Source organism: Geotrypetes seraphini, chromosome 3 (assembly GCF_902459505.1).
Source record: "Geotrypetes seraphini chromosome 3, aGeoSer1.1, whole genome shotgun sequence".
NCBI classification, from domain to species: Eukaryota; Metazoa; Chordata; class Amphibia; order Gymnophiona; family Dermophiidae; genus Geotrypetes; species Geotrypetes seraphini.
The window spans coordinates 217,865,416-217,884,201 of NC_047086.1; the positions used below are offsets into that span (position 1 = coordinate 217,865,416).

Here is an 18,786-nt window from a genome sequence, read left to right on the forward strand (position 1 = left end):
AGCATCAGTGAGCAGGCCCTAAGTAGCTCAGTAACAAACTGGACGCAGGGTTTGGGCTTGACAAACAACATTCCCTCTCTGGTCTTTACTCTTCTTCCCCAGGTGGATGGACCTGGTTGTCGGGGCTCCCAACTTTTTTGACCGCAGAGAAGAGATTGGAGGGGCAGTGTATGTGTACATCAACCAGGCAGGGCAATGGGGCAGCACAAAGCCTCTCCGACTAAATGGCACTTATGAGTCCATGTTTGGGATTGCAGTCAGCTGTCTGGATGATATCAACCAAGATGGATTCCAAGGTGAGACATGCAGACCATGGGAGGGGGGGCGGGGGTGGAGGTGACGGTGTGAAGGGTCAGAATGTATACTCTCTGAAGTTTGAGGGCAGTTGGCGTGGCTGGTCCTCAGGCCCTGGTTTGGCCCAGCCCTAAAACTGGGATGAGATGAGTATGATTGCATCACAGAGTGCTGAAGTGTATATATATATATATATATATAAGAGCTTACCGTATTCGTTCTTTATCTACCAAATTGCACTCTTTTATCCAGTTGTATACCAAATGGTTCTCTAGAATGTGGTTTTAATACCTTTAGGGCCCTTGAGGAATGAGTGTTTTTTGAAACACGGACTGTGTCAGGTCCTGGTTTATAACCCTATGTGGACCATATTCTTTGAATACAAACTGCTTACTTATTGATTAAAGACTTGGCATTTTGTATATCATCTCTGTAGTTCTGTTAGATTTTTTTTTTTTTTGCTTGTAGAGCATTTTATATACATGTAAAGCATGTTTTATACATGGAACAAGAATCTTATCACCTGGCTGAATATGCGTGTAAAATTACATAGGATGACGAGATGGTGTACTTTTCTACATGCACTGTGCAAAAGTGTTCCTGCGGGTAGAATTTAAGAATATAAGAATGTAAAAATAGCCATGCTGGTTCAGACCAATGGTCCATCTTGCCCAGTATTCTGTTTCCAACAGTGGCCAATCCAAGTTGCAAGTATCTGGCACATACCCAAATAATAGTAACATTCCTTGCTATCAATTCCAGGACAAGCAGTAGCTTCCCCTGTGTCTGACTCAATAGCAGACAATGGACTTTTCCTCCAGGAACTTGTCCAAACTTTTTTTTTAAACCTGGATATGCTAACTGCTGTTACCATACCCTCTGGCAACAAATTCCAGAGCTTTACTATTCTTTGAGTGAAAAAATAGTTCCTCCTATTTGTTTTACTGTGTTTCCCCGAAAATAAGACCTAGTGCATTTTTTGGGGCCCAAATTAATATAAGACAGTGTCTTATTTTCGGGGAAACACGGTACATGGAAATACTTTTAACTTGTCCCCCTAATATTTGTAATTTTTGAAAGAGTGAAAAATCAATTCACTTTTACTCATTCTATACCACTCAGGATTTTTTAGACCTTGGACAGAGGAGGGGCAGAGTTGTGATGTTTGCATGTGTTTTATTTCCTATTGAATTAGGGCTCTTTTTATGAAGCCGCATTAGCGGTTTAATATGCGTAATAGCGCACGCTAAACTGCCGGCTGCACCGCCAGCTGGTGTTAGTTCTAGCCGCTTAGTACAGGTTTAGCGCGCTAAAAAGATGCGTGCGCTAAAACCGCTAACGTGGCTTAGTAAAAGGAGCTCATAGCCTAAAAAAACTTACAAGATTCCAATAAAATAACCCTACCAATAGTAAGTATATACCACTCGCGTGTTATTACAAAGAAATATTTTAAAGGAAGGAAAAGATCTCATGTTCACCTGTTATCAGGTAAACCTAAGCCATCCAGCACATAGTCATTGATCAGAAAAACCTTCCTTGTATTAATATTAATTTATTTCTTGCACCTTGTGTGATTATAGTTCTAGTTTAACCTATAGTTTTTACTAGCAGATATGAAATTGTTTCATGCACCTTGTGTGCTTGTAGTGCTATTTTAACTGTTATTTACTAATAGAACTGAAACAGTAACAGTAGAGAATGACACGGGGAAAAAATCTGTCCCCGTCACTAGACTACTGTCCCGTCCCTGCCGTCCCTTTCACAGCTCCGTCCCCGCAGCATCCACCCTTCCCTCTTGCTACCTTACTGTCTTTCGGCACCCCTCGCGTGGTCCGTGCATCTCCCTCCCTCCCCCTTACCTTCTCAGTGAGTTTTAAGGTTTCAGACGTGTTAAAAGCCGCCGGAGTGTTTGTGCAGTCGCATGCGTGTGTGGGCGGAAGCTTCTCCTCTGATGCAACCGGAAGTTGCATCAGAGGAGAAGCTTCTGCCCACACACGCACGCGACTGCACGTACGCTCCGGCGGCTTTCAACAAGTCTGAAACCTTAAAACACACCGAGAAGGTAAGGGGGAGAGAGATAGATAGATTTGGGTGGGTAGATAGGAAGGAGGGAGAGGGGCCACGCGCAATCAGTGACCGCGCACGTTCCCTCCGTTAACTGCGTGGACAAGGCCATTCAGTGCTCCACAGGGTGGTGGATGGCCTTGTCCCTGTACCTGCGGTGAGCACCTTTCCCCCCTCCACCATTTTGGCGGGTTACCCACGGCTACTCGCGGCTAGCCGCGGGTAACATCCACCCTGTCATTCTCTAAGTAACAGTTCAAGCCGACATCTTAAAAAAAACAGCAGTTATTTATCTGGCTCTCAGTTCACCAAAGATTCATTCCAGTTATCTGGGGATGAAGTAAAAATAGACCCCCCCCCACCCCCCATCCACCTAGAGAACACAAACTCAAGAAGCAAAACACTTATCTAACTATACCCACACAAATACTTGCTCATGAAGAAAAGACCATCTGCAGCAATAAGGGGGTCCACAGAGCAGAGGGAGCTGGAGCAAGCTTCCTAGGTGTGGAAGGTTACTTTGCCTTCTACACTCCCTCCCCCTCCCCGCCGCTCACATCATCAGATGTCACCCAGCTGACGGAGCCCAGAGGGGCAGCACCTCTACCATCAGGTGCTACCCATAAAGAAAAGACCATCTGCAGCAGTAAGGAGGTCCTTAGAGCAGAGGAAGCTAGATCAAGCTCCCTGGATGTAGGAGGTCTCTCCATCCCCCAATGTCATCGGACATCACCTATTGGGCCGTTGCTATTTAATATATTCATAAATGATCTAGAAACAGGGACGAAGTGTGAGATAATAAAATTTGCGGACGACACAAAACTATTTAGTGGAGCTCGGACTAAAGAGGACTGCGAAGAATTGCAAAGAGACTTGAACAAACTAGGGGAATGGGCGACGAGATGGCAGATGAAGTTCAACGTTGAGAAATGTAAAGTACTACATGTGGGTAGCAGAAACCCAAGGTGCAGCTATACGATGGGAGGGATATTATTGAAGGAGAGTACCCAAGAAAGGGACTTGGGGGTAATGGTGGACATGACAATGAAGCCGACGGCACAGTGCACAGCGGCCGCTAAGAAGGCGAATAGAATGCTAGGCATAATCAAGAAGGGTATTACAACCAGAACAAAAGAAGTTATCCTGCCGTTGTATCGGGCGATGGTGCGTCCTCATCTGGAGTACTGCGTCCAATATTGGTCGCCGTACCTTAAGAAAGATATGGCGTTACTCGAGAGGGTTCAGAGAAGAGCGACACGTCTAATAAAAGGGATAGAAAACCTTTCATACGCTGAGAGATTAGAAAAACTGGGACTCTTTTCCCTGGAGAAGAGGAGACTTAGAGGGGATATGATAGAGACTTACAAGATCATGAAGGGCATAGAGAGAGTGGAGAGGGACAGATTCTTCAAACTTTCGAATAATAAAAGAGCAAGAGGGCACTCGGAAAAGTTGAAAGGGGACAGATTCAGAACGAATGCTAGGAAGTTCTTCTTTACCCAACGTGTGGTGGACACCTGGAATGCGCTTCCAGAGGACGTAATAGGGCAGAGTACGGTACTGGGGTTCAAGAAAGGATTGGACAATTTCCTGTTGGAAAAGGGGATAGAGGGGTATAGATAGAGGATTACAGTCCAGGTCCTGGACCTGTTGGGCCACCGCGTGTGCGGACTGCTGGGCACGATGGACCTCTGGTCTGACCCAGCGGAGGCACTGCTTATGTTCTTATGTTCTTAAGCCAAAGGCGCACTTCTTTGAGCAGCAGCGGAAATCCTGACAGAACACCAATTCCCTGAGTGGTCTCTTCAATAATGAAACACTCCCAATGTGAATAGTATAAAAATGTGCTCTTATAATTTACTGCATGTTATATACCTGAGAGAGATGACTTGATGGAAGGCAATAGAGGTGAAGGAAAGAATGAGGAGGTGGAAGGATAGAGGGAGACAGTATGAGAAAGGTCATAGAGATGGATAGGAGGGAAAAGGATAAGGGATTAAGGGACTGAAGTAGAAAGCACTTAGAGACAGATGGAAGAAACAACATGCATATTATAACAAACAAACAAATAAAATAAATGAAAATACTACTCAGATATGATTGGGGTAGAGAAACCAAACTTAAGGAAGTTGTTCAAAATTCTAACAAAACCGACAGACTGCACAGCAACGACTGTCTCAAACATATCTCCCCCTACACCCAACTCATTAGTATCATAACTTTGAGAATAAGATAGAAGATATATTTAACTATTTGATAATATTGCAGACAAACTAGAGGATACTATTTCTGAAAGCAGTTCATTAGATATACCAGTGGATAGAACAGGGATCTCAAAGTCCCTACTTGAGGGCCGCACTCCAGTCGGATTTTCAGGATTTCCCCAATGAATATGCATTGAAAGCAGTGCATGCACATAATTCTCATGCATATTCATTGGGGAAATCCTGAAAACCCGACTGGATTGTGGCCCTCAAGGAGGGACTTTGAGACCCCTGGGATAGAACATAGACCAGGGGTGGGCAACTCTGGTCCTCAAGGGCCGGAATCCAGTCGGGTTTTCAGGATTTCATGCATATTCATCGGGGAAATCCTGAAACCTGGCTGGATTCCGGCCCTCGAGGACCAGGGTTGCCCACCCCTGACATAGACAGTGTTTAATATTGCCACAACAACAGAATTAAGACTTCTGGTGAATAGGGTATCTGAAACAAAATGCCAACCGGATCTATGTCCATCCCACCTATACTGAGATATGCTGGAAGAAGTACTGAATTGGTTAGTTGAGATGATTAATTCTACACTAGGGCTAGGATGGTTCTTAGAGGAATTTGGGGAAATTCGACTTACACCTATCCCTAAAGAAGCAGACCTAGACCTATCCCAAGCTGTAAACTACAAACCTGTAGCAAGCATAGCATTCATTGTAGTCGCCAATCAACTAAAAGATTATATTTCAAAATGGAATTTACTATTAGTAAATTTACTATTAGTAAATAGTAAAAAAGGGCTTTTACACACTTAGATCATTATATACAGTAAGACGCTTATTCAATAATAATAATTTACATACATTGATACATGCATTTTTAATGTCAAAATTGGACTACTGTAATATTATTTATGTGCTGGCATTACTAAATTTAATCTTAGACATCTTCATACCCTGCAAAATATGTCAATTAAGTTACTGGGATTTAAAAGTAAATTTGATAATGTCACTCCACTCTATTTACATTATTATTGGTTACCGATTTTTTTTTTTTTAATTATATAATTCAGTTTAAGATTTTAGTGTTGACACATAAATCATTTAATACTATGGAACCTAGTTATCTGAACTCTCTTACTGTTCAATATAGTCCAAAATGAGTACAAAGATCATTTCAAGATATTAGATTAGTTTTATCTTCAGTTCAGATGATTAAATGGAGATTTACAAGATCTAAAGCTTAATTTTTTTTTATCTGGCACCAAATCTGTGGAATCAATTACCTAGTTATCCCCCCCTTTTACAAAACTGTAGCACGATTTTTAGCACCGGTGGTGGTAGTAACAGGAAAGGCTAAAGCAGCCTAGGCTTTTCAGCCTGGAGAAGAGATGGCTCAGGGGAAATATGATGAGGTCTATAAAATACTGAGTGAAGTGGAAAGGTTAGATGTGAATTGCTTGTTTATTCTTTCTAAAAATATTAGGACTAGGGGGCATGCAATGAAGCTGCTAAGTAGTAGATTTAAAACAAACTAGAGAAAATATTTCTTCAGTTAACTTGTAATTAAACTCTGGAATATGTTGCCAGAGAATGTGGTGAAATCAGTTAGTTTAGCAGGGTTTTAAAAAGTTTGGGTAATTTCCTAAAAGAGAAGTCCATAAGCCATTATTAAGATGGACTTGGGGAAATCCACTGTTTATTCCTAGGATAAGTGGCATAAAATCTGTTTTACTCCTTGGGATCTTGCCAGGTACTTGTGAACTGGGTTGGCCACTGTTGGAAACAGGATATTGGTCTTGATGGACCTTCAGTCTTTCCCAGTATGGTAACTCTTATGTTCTTATGTAACTGCCTTAAAGATGACTCTGATTGCTGCATTCTGAACTTTTTTGCAATTTGCCTAATAATGATTTTGAACAAACTGCATAAACAATTTTAGCATAATAAAACTGTGAAAATAAAAGAGCTTGAACCATGTCTAGGACGATTCTACACGGCCATTTCAGCGTGACCAGTTCAGTGCTGAAGTAACCACAATGAATCTTCCTACACCCAGCTGTCAGCTTAGGGGCATCATAGTAGCACCTGACCTTATTTAGGGGGGCAGTGCCCCCCCACACCACTCCAAACTAGGGATACCCCCTTATCTTCCCCACTGCTTGAGTGCCCCACCACTGCCGCAACTGCTGCTGCCACGCACCTCTTGAAAATTTCACCGGTGCAAGCAGCATCTTCCTCTTCTTGCTCGCCTTGGCTCCCCTCTGATATGACATCATTGCTCAGTAGCTGGGCCCAGAGAGTGGCACTTATCTGGGTTGGAGCCGCTCCTACCTGGATAAATCCCACTGATTGTTGAACCCTTAGCTTTCATGAAGGTGGATATATTCTGGTTCCCTCCCTTTGACTGTCTGTCCCTCAGCAGCAGAGGCGTAGTGAGGGTAAGAGGCGCCAGGGTGGTGTTGCCCCTCCCCTGCCCTCGTCTCTGTCCCATGATCCCCCCCACCATGCGCACATGTGCACCCCTTCCCTTCCCCTGTACCTCTTTAACTTTCCCAGCACAAGCAGCATTACCAACTTTCTGTCGGCGTCGGCTCTCCCTCTGATGTCACTTCCTAGGTGCAGGACCACAAAGAGACATCAGAGGGTGAGCCAACATTGACGTGGCAGCAAGTTGGCGAAGAGCTAGAGGTACGGTGGGGGGGGGGAAGTGAAGGCATGTGGTAGGAGGAGGTAGGAGAAAGCTGGGGGGGAGTGCAGAGGAGGTGAGGTGCCGGTGCCCCCACAAAGACAGCACCTGGGGCGGACCGCCTCTCCATCCTCCACCTTACTACACCACTGCTCAACGGAATTATATTCACACTGTGAGTCTGGGTCCAAAGTTGCTGCTGCTTTTCTTTTGCAGATATTGCAGTGGGTGCCCCTTTCGATGGAGCAGGAAAAGTTTATATTTATCATGGGAGCAGCATAGGAATCGTCCCTAAACCAGCTCAGGTAAGAGCAGGATGAGAGGAGAGTGGACAGAGGGATGGAAGAGGAAAAATGGAGGTGTGGATGGAGTGAGGAGGAGAGAGGGGCTGAGGGATAGCTGACAGGGGAGAAGGCCCAATGGATTTGTCAAAAGGAGGGACAGAGAAGTGGATGAGTAAAGACAGATCTTTGGATTCATTCATTAAGATCTCAAATTACCACCATCCTTAAATCCCCTAAAATGCCAAAATTGAGAGGCTGCGGTGCCCCATGCATTCCAATGGCACTTTCAAATATTTGTGTTCACTTTTCTATCACAAATCTATCAGCAGAAAAAGCAGGTGTACCTGGGTCTGCAGTGCATACCATGTACCTTTACTAAATTTTGAAAAAAAAGATACATGTGTACTGCTTCGACATGTAGAGCAAAGCCAACTTGGATATGTACTGACTGACTTTGTCCCAATGTGGATAGTATAAAAATGTGCTCTTATAATTTACTGCATGTTATATACCTGAGAGAGATGACTTGATGGAAGGCAATAGAGGTGAAGGAAAGAATGAGGAGGTGGAAGGATAGAGGGAGACAGTATGAGAAAGGTCATAGAGATGGATAGGAGGGAAAAGGATAAGGGATTAAGGGACTGAAGTAGAAAGAAATAATGTATGTGTGTAAGCAGATAGAAAGGAAACTATGACCTGTCTCAGAGTTGAGAGAAGAATGGAGAGGTGTGAGTGGAAGAAGTGACAGAGAGATGGACGGGGTAAGAAAGAAAGGATATCTACTTGAGTTGGCGGAAGTTCTAGCAATCTTGTGCAGGTTGGGTTATGTAACTCCTTTCCTTCTCCTGACTGTTCTAGATATTGGATGGCGTAGGCGTTGGAGTGAAGACTTTTGGTTACTCAATCTCAGGGGGCCTTGATATTGATGGAAATTCATATCCCGATCTTCTTGTAGGGTCACTCTCAGACACTGTGGTTCTATACAGGTGAGAGCAGTGAAATGTGTTCTCTACCTTCTCTGTGGAAAAGCACATGCCCTTATCGTAAGGTTTCTCAGCAGTTTTCATAAAATAGCTGTAGCGGAACAGGGATTCCTTGCATGTTCCAACATTTGCCTGTTCTTTATAAATATTTATCACACCATTAGGTGGCAGCAGTACAATGATGTGCTTTGTAATCACCGACTGTTAGAACTGAAAGGGTTAACTCCTGTTGTTTTAAGGCAGTGACCTCACCTTGCCACCTGAAAAAAAGAGGCAGTTTTAAAGTTACTGGTCCTTTTTGCTTTTTATCCTGTAAATTTTTCTGAACTTTTCTCTAAACTTAGAGTATGATTGACTGTCTCTGTCCTATCGATAAACGCAGTCCTTTTCTTAGTTCTCTTTTTTTTTTTCTTTCTTTTTTTTAGTATATAAACTGCTTAGTTCTGTGAGTAAGTAAGGGAGGTAAAGCCATTTTTAATAAACTATGACCTGTCCCAGCTGGAGAGAAACAACTGAGTATTGCCTGGAACAAATCTGACAGGGAGATATATCGCTGATGTGCGTCTGTTCTCAGTTCAGTTTGCCCAACAGGCTCTGGAAACAAATTAACGTAAAGTTAGCATTTCTGTAAAATCCATTTTCTTTTGCCTGCATGTCTCATCTTCTGTTCATTATTTATCCTTTTTTTTATAAAACACTTAGCAGCTTGTTAATTTTGCCACACTGATAGTGTCCAAGGTCGGTGAGACACTACAGTCCTTTCTCTTTTACTAGATTTCCAATGAAAAGGGACTAAATTATACAAATATTGCATCCAATGTTCCATGATGTCTGAATATCGCCGGCACTTGGATAAGTGCTGATGGCCAAGTTATAGACTAATATTCAGCACTGATACTAGTACTGAATGTCTGGCTATAAAAATCCTGTAGTAGCCAGCAGTTTAAAAAGTGCTGAATACCAAAAGCTGAATATTAGAGAAACACTGTTAGGAAAACCAAAACCAATTGCTATTACAAAGTATAGAGAAAAAAAAAAAACCAAAACCCCAGCTCCCATATCGAACAAAAAAATTCTGAAAGTGAATTGGCTCATAGAAGATACCTATTCCCATGGAAAGTCACCATACATTGATGGAGGAACTATTAAGGGTCACTCCCAGATTCCCCACTCTGCTGTAGCTGTAGAAAAGATTTCCTCTTCTTCCACTCTATCCTAGCCACATCAGAGAACACGCAACCCCTCTGTCCCCAAAACAAGGAAATCCAATTCATAAAGAAACCCTTGAAGACCAAGCCGTTCTCAGACTTAGATGCCAGGATGACCACTAGAAAATGACAAAGGGACAAATTTTTCCCCATCCCTGCAGGAACTCATTTTCCCATCTCGTTCCCGTGAGTTCTTTTCCTGTCTCTGCCCCATTCTTGCAAGCTCCATAGTCATCTGCACAAACCTCAAACACTTTAATATTATAAGTGTTCGAGGCTTGTGTGGTTAAGGTTAGAACTTACAGGAATGGGACAGGGACAAAACTTGCGGGGATGGGATGGGGAAATTGAGTTCCTGCAGGGACGGGGACAAACTTGTCCCCCAAGTCATTCTCTAGTCACCACTAAAGTGGTTGTAGTGGGAATGTTGTCCAGAGAGGACTCCAGGAAGGTAGAGATGTCCAAGATGACAACAGACACCTAGGGTTCCACCTCACCCTCTTTTCCCTCCCTTCCATTCTCCCAGGTGGCACATAAAGTATATCTGATAGAAGCAAATCCTCTCCATATGGAATTTTCAATACTGTATATCTCTCACTGGGGTTACCAGATTCGCTGAAGCAAAAACGAGGACAAATTACAAAGACTAGGGGGACACTCAATGAAGTTACAGGGAAATACTTTTAAAACCAATAGGAGGAAATATTTTTTTCGCTCAGAGAATAGTTAAGCTCTTTGCCACTTTGCCAGAGGATGTGGTAAGAGCGGATAGCTTAGCTGGCTTTAAAAAAGGTTTGGACAAGTTCCTGGAGGAAAAGTCCATAGTCTGTTATTGAGAAAGACTTGGGGGATGCTACTGCTTGCCCTGGATCGGTAGCATGAATATTGTAATGTAATGTAATGTAATTTATTTCTTATATACCGCTACATCCGTTAGGTTCTAAGCGGTTTGAAGAAAATATACATTAAGATTATAAATGAGAAGTAAGAAGGTACTTAAAAAATTCCCTTACTGTCCCGAAGGCTCACAATCTAACTAAAGTACCTGGAAATTAATAAAGAAGAGAAAATAAAGATGGTTGAAAAAAGAAAAATTCTATGTGAACTTATAGGATGAAGAACTGTATAAAAAATACATATGGAATGCAGTTAGAGAGGGTAGGTTACAATCTATTTATGGTATTGCTACTCCTTTGGTTTTGGCCAGGTACCAGGGACCTGGATTGACCACTGTGAGAATGGGTTACTGGGCTTGATGGACTATTGGTTTGACCCAGTAAGGCTATTCTTAGGTTCTTATGACATGTGGCCCCCCCACCCTATTCCACCCCATTCTGCCCTAGCCCTACCCCCACATGAACCTCGTTTCTTCTTCCCTGAGCTCAGGGCTGCATCTAGAGGGCCTCTGAGCATGCACTGATTCGACACGTTGACATCACACATGATGTATGATGTCATCGCATTGCATCCATGGATGCTCAGAGGCCCTTCAGATGCTGCCCTGAGCTCTTGTCAGCACTGGGGTCTTCGAACACCCAGACAAACTGCTGGGTTTTTAAAAATCTGTCTGGACACTCAGACAATCCTCTAAATCTGGACATCTGGTAACCCTATCTCTCATGTATATCTTCCAACCTATTTTTAGGGAACTTTAGTAATCTGAGATTCTTCCCCCTCACCATGTTTTCCATTGCTTCTATTTTATTGTGTAACTCGGGTGTGGGATAAAGGTACACAAAATATTTGTTTATTTTTGGGCCTTGGGCTGGAACCAACTTTGCGCTGGCAAACTGCAGCAAGCATACTCCACACAGTCTCTCACTTCTCCAGAAAAAAAAGAGGACGGATTGAGACATCCGGGTTTTACTTTCATTGCTTCAATGGGCATCTCAATGTATCCTCCTTACTTCCATTGTATTCAGTGAAAGTAAAACCCGGATGTCTCAATCTATCCTGGTTTTTCTGGAGCCATATAGTAACCCTATCCTAGGGAAACCTTCTTAGGGCCATCCAGAATTGCCACTAAAGCAAATACTTTAGGCAATGGGACTCTCTGAGTACTAAAGGCTGTCACATTCTCCTGGGTTTCAAGACTCTTCTTGCCTTCTCCCAGTGCTGTTGCTATAGAGACAACATCTCTTAGTTCTCTGCTTCCCCCAATGTGTGACATATTTGCTGGGCAACCCCCTTCCTCAGTAGCTGGTCTATTGGCTTTGGTAATCCCATCAAGGCCATTTCCTTATTACCATCCATGCATGTCATTAGATCAGTGTATCTCAAACTGTGTACCAGTGTGCCTCCTGAGATTCCAAGTGTGCCATGGAACACTGAGGAGGAAGAGAGGTGCCTGCCAGCACACTTCCCTATGCGGTACAGCACCAGCGCTGCCCAATTCGCTGAAGGCCTGCATGTTTCCCCCTTCTCTCTAACGTCCTCCGGCTTCCCCCCTGGCCTCCCGGTCTCACCTTTAAAGCTAATTACAGCAGCCTGCAGAGGATCGCCAGTAGGTAAAATGATTTTATTTTCAATATAGTGATTGAAATGTGTCAGTTTTGAGAATTTATATCTGCTGTGCAATGAAAACTGAATGGAAAAAAAATTACATTACAATTAGTAAAGGGGATAGGACCTGGGGCAGAGCTTGGGTGGGCCTAGGGAGGTCTGTGGTTGGAGTACTCAGTTGATATTTCTTAGACTTAGGGGGTAGTTAGCTTGAAGTAGTTGAGAAACACTGCTGTAAGCAATCAGCCGGTGCCAGCACCTCTCCTTCTCTCCGGTCCTCTTCCCTGCTGGCACCCCCTACTGGTGTCTCAGGGCCCATCTGGCGGGCCTCTGCACATGCGCAGATGTTGAAGTGACGATGTCATGCATTTGCGTGATGTGTGATGTAAATGCATATGTGTGATGCGTGCACTTCTGGGTGTCTTAAGCCGTGGCCACTACCTTTAATATGCCTTGGCTCGAGAAAGTTTGAGAGACACTGCGTTAGATGGAAGGGGAGTGCAGCGGCAGCTCAGTCAACAGACAGCTCCATGGGATCATTCACAATGCTCCAAGCTCAACAGAACTTTCAGGGATGTGTAGCAAAGACACTGGTGAAGTAAAGTGGGTGTGAGGGGGGAGCGGTCCGCCCCGAGCACCATGTTTGTGGGGGCGCTGGCACCCCTCTTCCTCTCCATCCCCCTGCCTCTTCCCACCCACACCTCCTTGCCATGCGTGCGCCCCCCCTCCCCTTCCCCTGTACCTCTAGTTTGGGTTGTTGCTAGTAGCAGTCAACAACGTGCTCCTCACGACCCCGCAGCTCTCCTGCTGATGTCACTTCCGGCTGCCACACACAAGAAGCAACATCAGAGGGAGAGCTGACGGGATCACGAGGAGCACGTTGTTGACCGCCACTAGCAACAACTTGAGCTAGAAGTACAGGGGAAGGGAGGGGGGCAGGGAAGAAGCAGGGGGAGCAGAGACGAGGGGAAGGCCGCCTCTCACCCTTGCTACGCCACTGAGCAAAGCTGTTATGTGGTAGTCCAGGCCCCGGATCATTGCCAGTACTGTGCTTGAACCAGGATGCAGCTTCATCTTCTCCCAAATGTGGAGAACAAGAACAGAGGCGACAAAACTTAGGAGAAGAGTGGAACAAACTGCCTATATATCTTCACAGTGCCTTCTTGCCACACATCCTCCAGGATCTCGACACTTTTTGAACAAATTATCTGTGAATGCCTTTCTTTCTGAGGCATCAGAGGTCTTGGCATCCCCAAAAACCTATGAGTTTCAAGTTTCAAGTTTATTGATTCTTAATGAATCGCCTATTATAAATTACTAGGCGATGTACAAAACCATAAAACATGTAAAATAAACAATGGTGATAATATAAAAACTGATTTTTGTTATAGATTAAAACAAAACAAAACAAAACAAAAAAAAAAAAAAATGACAAATAAAAATACTTATATATTAAAACAAATATTAGTTTTAGACGCAATACATACAAGAATTGTGAGGAAAAATGGGGGAGAAATTACAATATTATAGCAAGAAAAAGAGGGTTACAACTATGGTAAAAAACAAATAGGAGGGGAAGTTAAATTTGGTAAAAAAAAAAAAAAAAAAAAAAACTTTAAGAATCATACGCATCTTTAAAGAAGAAAGTTTCTCGAGGGCTAGTAGTGCCGGGGTTGTCGGGGCCTGCACAGTGCTGTAGGCTGGAGGGAGTGACGCCGAGGCATTACGTGATGACTGCTTTTTTACCTTGCAGAGCCCGACCAGTTATACACGTCGCTTATAATATCAGTATCCATCCCCACACCATCGATCTGGAGCACAAGAACTGTCAGCACTCCACTGGAGTCTGGTAAGAAGATGTCCCAGTCATATATTTAGTTTCAGCTGAACGATAGTTGGGAAGCCCATCAAGTTCTCTTTCTTCTGAAGTGACTACACTTCTCCCTCCATATTCACGGTTTCAGTAATCGCGATTTCGATTATTCATGGTTTTTAGTTTGCTGGCTCCTCCCCCCAAAATTACATCAGCTTGCATAGAGAAATTGCTGATTCGAAGCGTTTACAGAGAAAATCGTTGATTCCCAGCACTTTCGTCACCATGTTTTGCCTCTCCTTCAAGAACAGGCCAGGTCTCCCACCATGTTGTTCACAGTTTCACCATATTCATGATGGTTTTTAATAGAAAACAGTGAATAACATATGAAAAAGTTATTTGCGGTTTTTCTGTATTTGCGGTTCTGTTAATCCCCTATCACAGCGAATACGGAGGGAGAAGTGTACAGCAAAAAATAAAAAAATCATTTTGGAACAATTGTGGGGCTCCAGTGGCAAAACTCCATTCTAAGCCCAGAAGAAAGAAACTAGAGCAAATCCTTTGGGTGCTGTAACATAGGACCTTGTATAATCGTGGCCCTGGCCTTCACTCACACCTCCTGCTTTTCAGCTGTAAGACTGTGGAAGGTCCCAGCCATATTTGCCTGTTCCCAGAAGTGTCTCATCCTGAGGCCAGAGCCAGAATTGAGTAAACATTCATCTGACCTTACTGTCCTCTCTTTTCTTCTCTGCAGTGTGGATTTGAAAGCCTGCTTTAGCTACACAGCCAGCCCTGGCAGCTATACCCCGAAGATAAGTGAGTACTGCATTAATTCTCTTATTGTCGGAGGACGGCACCTTGAAAGTGTGCAGTGCTGCATGCTACAATCATCGTGAGGGCTATTCATCCAATTCTGTGGCGTGGTGTGATGTCTGTGCCCTGCAGTCTTTCCACCCCTTCTTCCTCCCATGCAGTGGCATAGCGAGGGTGAGAGGTGCCCCCCGCCTGCCCCACCCCGCAGCGTACGCACTCCCTTCCCTTCCCTTGTACCTTTAGGTGTTCACTGCTGCGAGTAACAACTTCGGTGTGCTCCTCGCAACCCCGGTATCTCTTCCTCTGATGCCACTTCTTATGCGTGGCACACAAAAGTGACATCAGCGGGAGAGCTGACGTGGTCGTGAGGAACGCGTTGAAGTTGTTGCTCGTAGTGGTGAACAACTAGAGGAAGGGAAGTGGGGGTGCGCGTGTGGCGAGGGGAGGAATGGGAAGAGGCGGAGGGGGCGGAGAGGAGAAGGGATGCTGGTGCCCCCATCGACATGGCGCTCAGGGCGGACCGCCCCCCCCCTTGCCCCTCCCCCTTACAATGCCACTGCTCCCATGCTTATTCTCATCCTGGAAAGTCATCCTTGGAGGACCACACTTTGCACTCAGCGTGTAGTGCAGTGGTTAGAGCTTCAGCCTCGGCACCCTGAAGCTGTGGGTTCAAATCCCGCACTGATCCTTGTGACCCTGGGCAAGTCACTTAATCTCCATTGCCCCAGGTATGTTAGATAGAGTGGGAGCCCACCGGGACAGTTAGGGAAAAATGCTCGAGTACCTGAATAATTTGTAATCCGCATAGAATTGTAGGATATGCAGAATGTAAATTATAAGAGAAAAGAAAAGGCTTCTTCCTGAGACTGCCAGTTCTGTGGCCATGTCGTTTGTGATGCCCAGTTCTCATAGTCTATATGGCACTTTTCCAAGGCTTCTTGTGGTTATGCTTCATTCTTGTCCTGTTCTAGTTCTGGAATATGTCTTTGATGCCGACGTGGATAGGAGAAAACTTGGAAAGCTCCCTAGGGTCTTGTTCTTGAATAGGAAGCCCACAGATTCAGATTACCAGTACTCGAGTGTGGTGGAATTACTGCGCCAGAAAGTGCGTTCCTGTGTGAAGGCCAGCTTCCAGCTTCAGGTATGGGCCATCAGCCGCATTTGGCCAGCCAAAATTTATTTTCCTGATAAGTCAGCCGCATTCCTCATCTTCACACTGGCTGCAGGTGTGGCTGGGTGAACTTTCTGAAAAAGTGTTCCCGTACTAATTCAAAACCTTTCTGTAATAGCTGTGAGGGTGAACCTAGGATGCAATAATATAGGATTTCAGTTCCAATGATAGAACCTCAAGTCAGTCTGCAGGCACTTGAATCAAACTCAAGTGTTTTCCACGGCCCTGTTTTGCCAAAACAAGTTTCAAGTTTATTATGGCTTGATATACTGTTTTTCATTTCCAAAGCGGTTCACATTACAAATGAAAAACTTGTTTCTTTTTGAAAACATGGGACACATATATTCAAAAACTTTCACCTAGAGCAAGAAGTTTTATTCTTAATGAATTGCATTGAAGCTATGGTTGTCTTCATTGTATTCCAAAACCTGGCTGTTTTTGTCACCTTTCATCCTGGGAAGGAAGGAGGGAGGGGGGGGGACTACGGTTTGTCATATAAAATGTTTGGAGGAATGATAGTATTTTATAGATTATTTGGATTAGAATTTTAAAATATGTAAAATCATTTGTAAGGAATATCGTTAGGTATTATATGAATGCATTTTTACATTATTCCTTCAATAAAAAAATGTTTGAACATAAAAATTAAAAACAACAGAACTGTAGGAATTACAAACGCAGATACATAGGCAGACAAATCTCATGAACAACTTCAAAGCACACAAGGGGGAAAAGGGAAGGGTTACATTGCTAAAATAAAAAGGTGGTAGGAAAGGGCAAGCTGGGATGTATAGTAGAGAATGACACAGGGAAAAATTCTGTCCCCATCACTGCCCCGTCCCCGGACCACCATCCTCTTCACCGCCCTGTCCCCTTCACCGCCCTGTCCCTATCTCTGCCATCCCCTTCACCACCCCAACACCATCCCCGCTGTCCCTTTCACCGCCCCATCCCCGTCTTCAGCGTCTTCTCCTCTCCATCCCCCTACCCCCAGCACCCTTCACGCGGTCCAGCAGCTCCTTCCTGCCGGCCAGCCGTGCATTTCCCTCCCTCCCTTTCCCTTACCTTCTTTTGTGGCAAAACTGGCAATTTGTATAAGGCTATGCACTGTATTACAGCCAGAGCCTTGAAGTCGCGTCGGGTTGCCTGCTAGAAAAGTCTCCTCCGATGCAACTGGAAACAGGAAGTTGTGTCAGAGGAGACTTTTCCAGCAGGCAACGCGGCGCAACTTCAAGGCTACGGCTGTAATACAGCTCATAGCCTTATAGAAATCGCCAGTTTCAACAAGAAAAGGTAAGGGAAAAGAAAGGAGGGAGGGCGGGAGATGTATGGCCGGCCGGCGGGAGAGAGGGGGCTGCTGGATCGAACACTCATTCACCGCGCGTGCTAACCATTCACCGCTCCACGAGGCGGTGAATGGCCTTGTCCCCGATCTTGCGGTGACCTTTTTTTTTGGTCACCGTTTTGGCGGGTTACCCGGCTAGCTGCGGGTAACAACCACCGTGTCATTCTCTAATATATAGGTTAAGTTCAAGGTCTAGGTCTCATATGCTTTTTTAAAGAGAGGTTTTGAGCATTATTTGAATTTGGAAAGATTGGATTCACGCCTAAGAGCAAGTGGCAGTGCATTCCACAATGTTGGGGTTACCACTGTAAAAACTGTTTTTCGAGTGGTGTCATAAAATAATTGCCTAATGGAGGGAACTGCAAGAAGAGATTGTTGGGTGGATCAAAGTGGTCTTGATGTTGTATACGGAATTAGAAGTCTATCAATGAAAACAGGCGAATGATTGGAAAGCACCTTAAAGGTTAGGAAAAGAATTTTAAATGTAATTTGATGGGAAATTAGAAGCCAGTGTGCCTTTTTTTTTTTTTTTTTGTAAATCAGCCCATGTTGGATTATAGGGAAAGGTGACTTCTTCAGTGGAATACAAGATGGACTCCATTTTTTTTTTTTTAGGTCAGTCCTCAGATTTGCTGCACTTTATCTATGCTTCTCCTTTTGGTCATGGAAACTAGTTCTACTATGTTTAGAGTCGATAATCAGAAATGTTAATGTTTATTGAACATAAGAACATAAGTAATGCCTCTGCTGGGTCAGACCAGAGGTCCATCATGCCCAGCAGTCCGCTCATGCGGCGGCCCATCAGGTCCAGGACCTGTATAGTAATCCTCTATCTATACCCTTCTATCCCATTTTCCTTCAGGAAATCATCCAATCCCTTCTTGAACCCCAAAATCGTACTCTGTCCTATCACGCCCTCTGGAAGCGCATTCCAGGTGTCCACCACCCTCTGGGTGAAGAAGAACTTCCTAGTATTGGTTTTGAATCTGTCCCCTTTTAATTTTCAGAATGCCCTCTTGTTCTTGTAGTCTTCAAAAGTTTGAAGAATCTGTCCCTCTCCACTTTCTCTATGCTCTTCATGATCTTGTAAGTCTCTATCATATCCCCTCTTATATTCCGCCCCCTCATAAAAATATCAAGGTGGTTTACAATCTAATAGGATTGTAAGAACTACAATCATAATAGGAAAGATATGCACACACAAAGAGGAATAACCCTCCCCCCCAAAATAAAAAAAAAGAAAAACCACCACGGTACCTGCATACCAGCCAGCAAACCTAATCCCCACAGCCGAAGGCCTGAGCAAATAAATGAGCCTTTAGAAGGGCACGAAATTTCAAATATGAGGGTTCCCAATGAATCAGGGAATTAGCCAGATAACCTTTGCTCAAACACTGCAACCAAAACTTTA

At 44.1% G+C, this 18,786-nt stretch overlaps 1 protein-coding gene across 4 annotated transcripts in view; it reads left to right on the plus strand.

Annotated features, from left to right (window-relative positions):
• Window positions 1-18,786, plus strand: part of ITGA7 (integrin subunit alpha 7) — a 208,333-nt gene that overhangs the window by 139,595 nt on the left and 49,952 nt on the right. For all 4 annotated transcript variants that reach the window (XM_033936975.1, XM_033936974.1, XM_033936972.1 and 1 more), the window contains 6 exons: window positions 103-296; window positions 7,473-7,561; window positions 8,399-8,526; window positions 13,987-14,082; window positions 14,801-14,862; window positions 15,831-16,000. In XM_033936975.1, coding sequence (XP_033792866.1) covers window positions 103-296; window positions 7,473-7,561; window positions 8,399-8,526; window positions 13,987-14,082; window positions 14,801-14,862; window positions 15,831-16,000 — 739 coding nt within the window. The remainder of the gene's footprint in view (window positions 1-102; window positions 297-7,472; window positions 7,562-8,398; window positions 8,527-13,986; window positions 14,083-14,800; window positions 14,863-15,830; window positions 16,001-18,786) is intronic.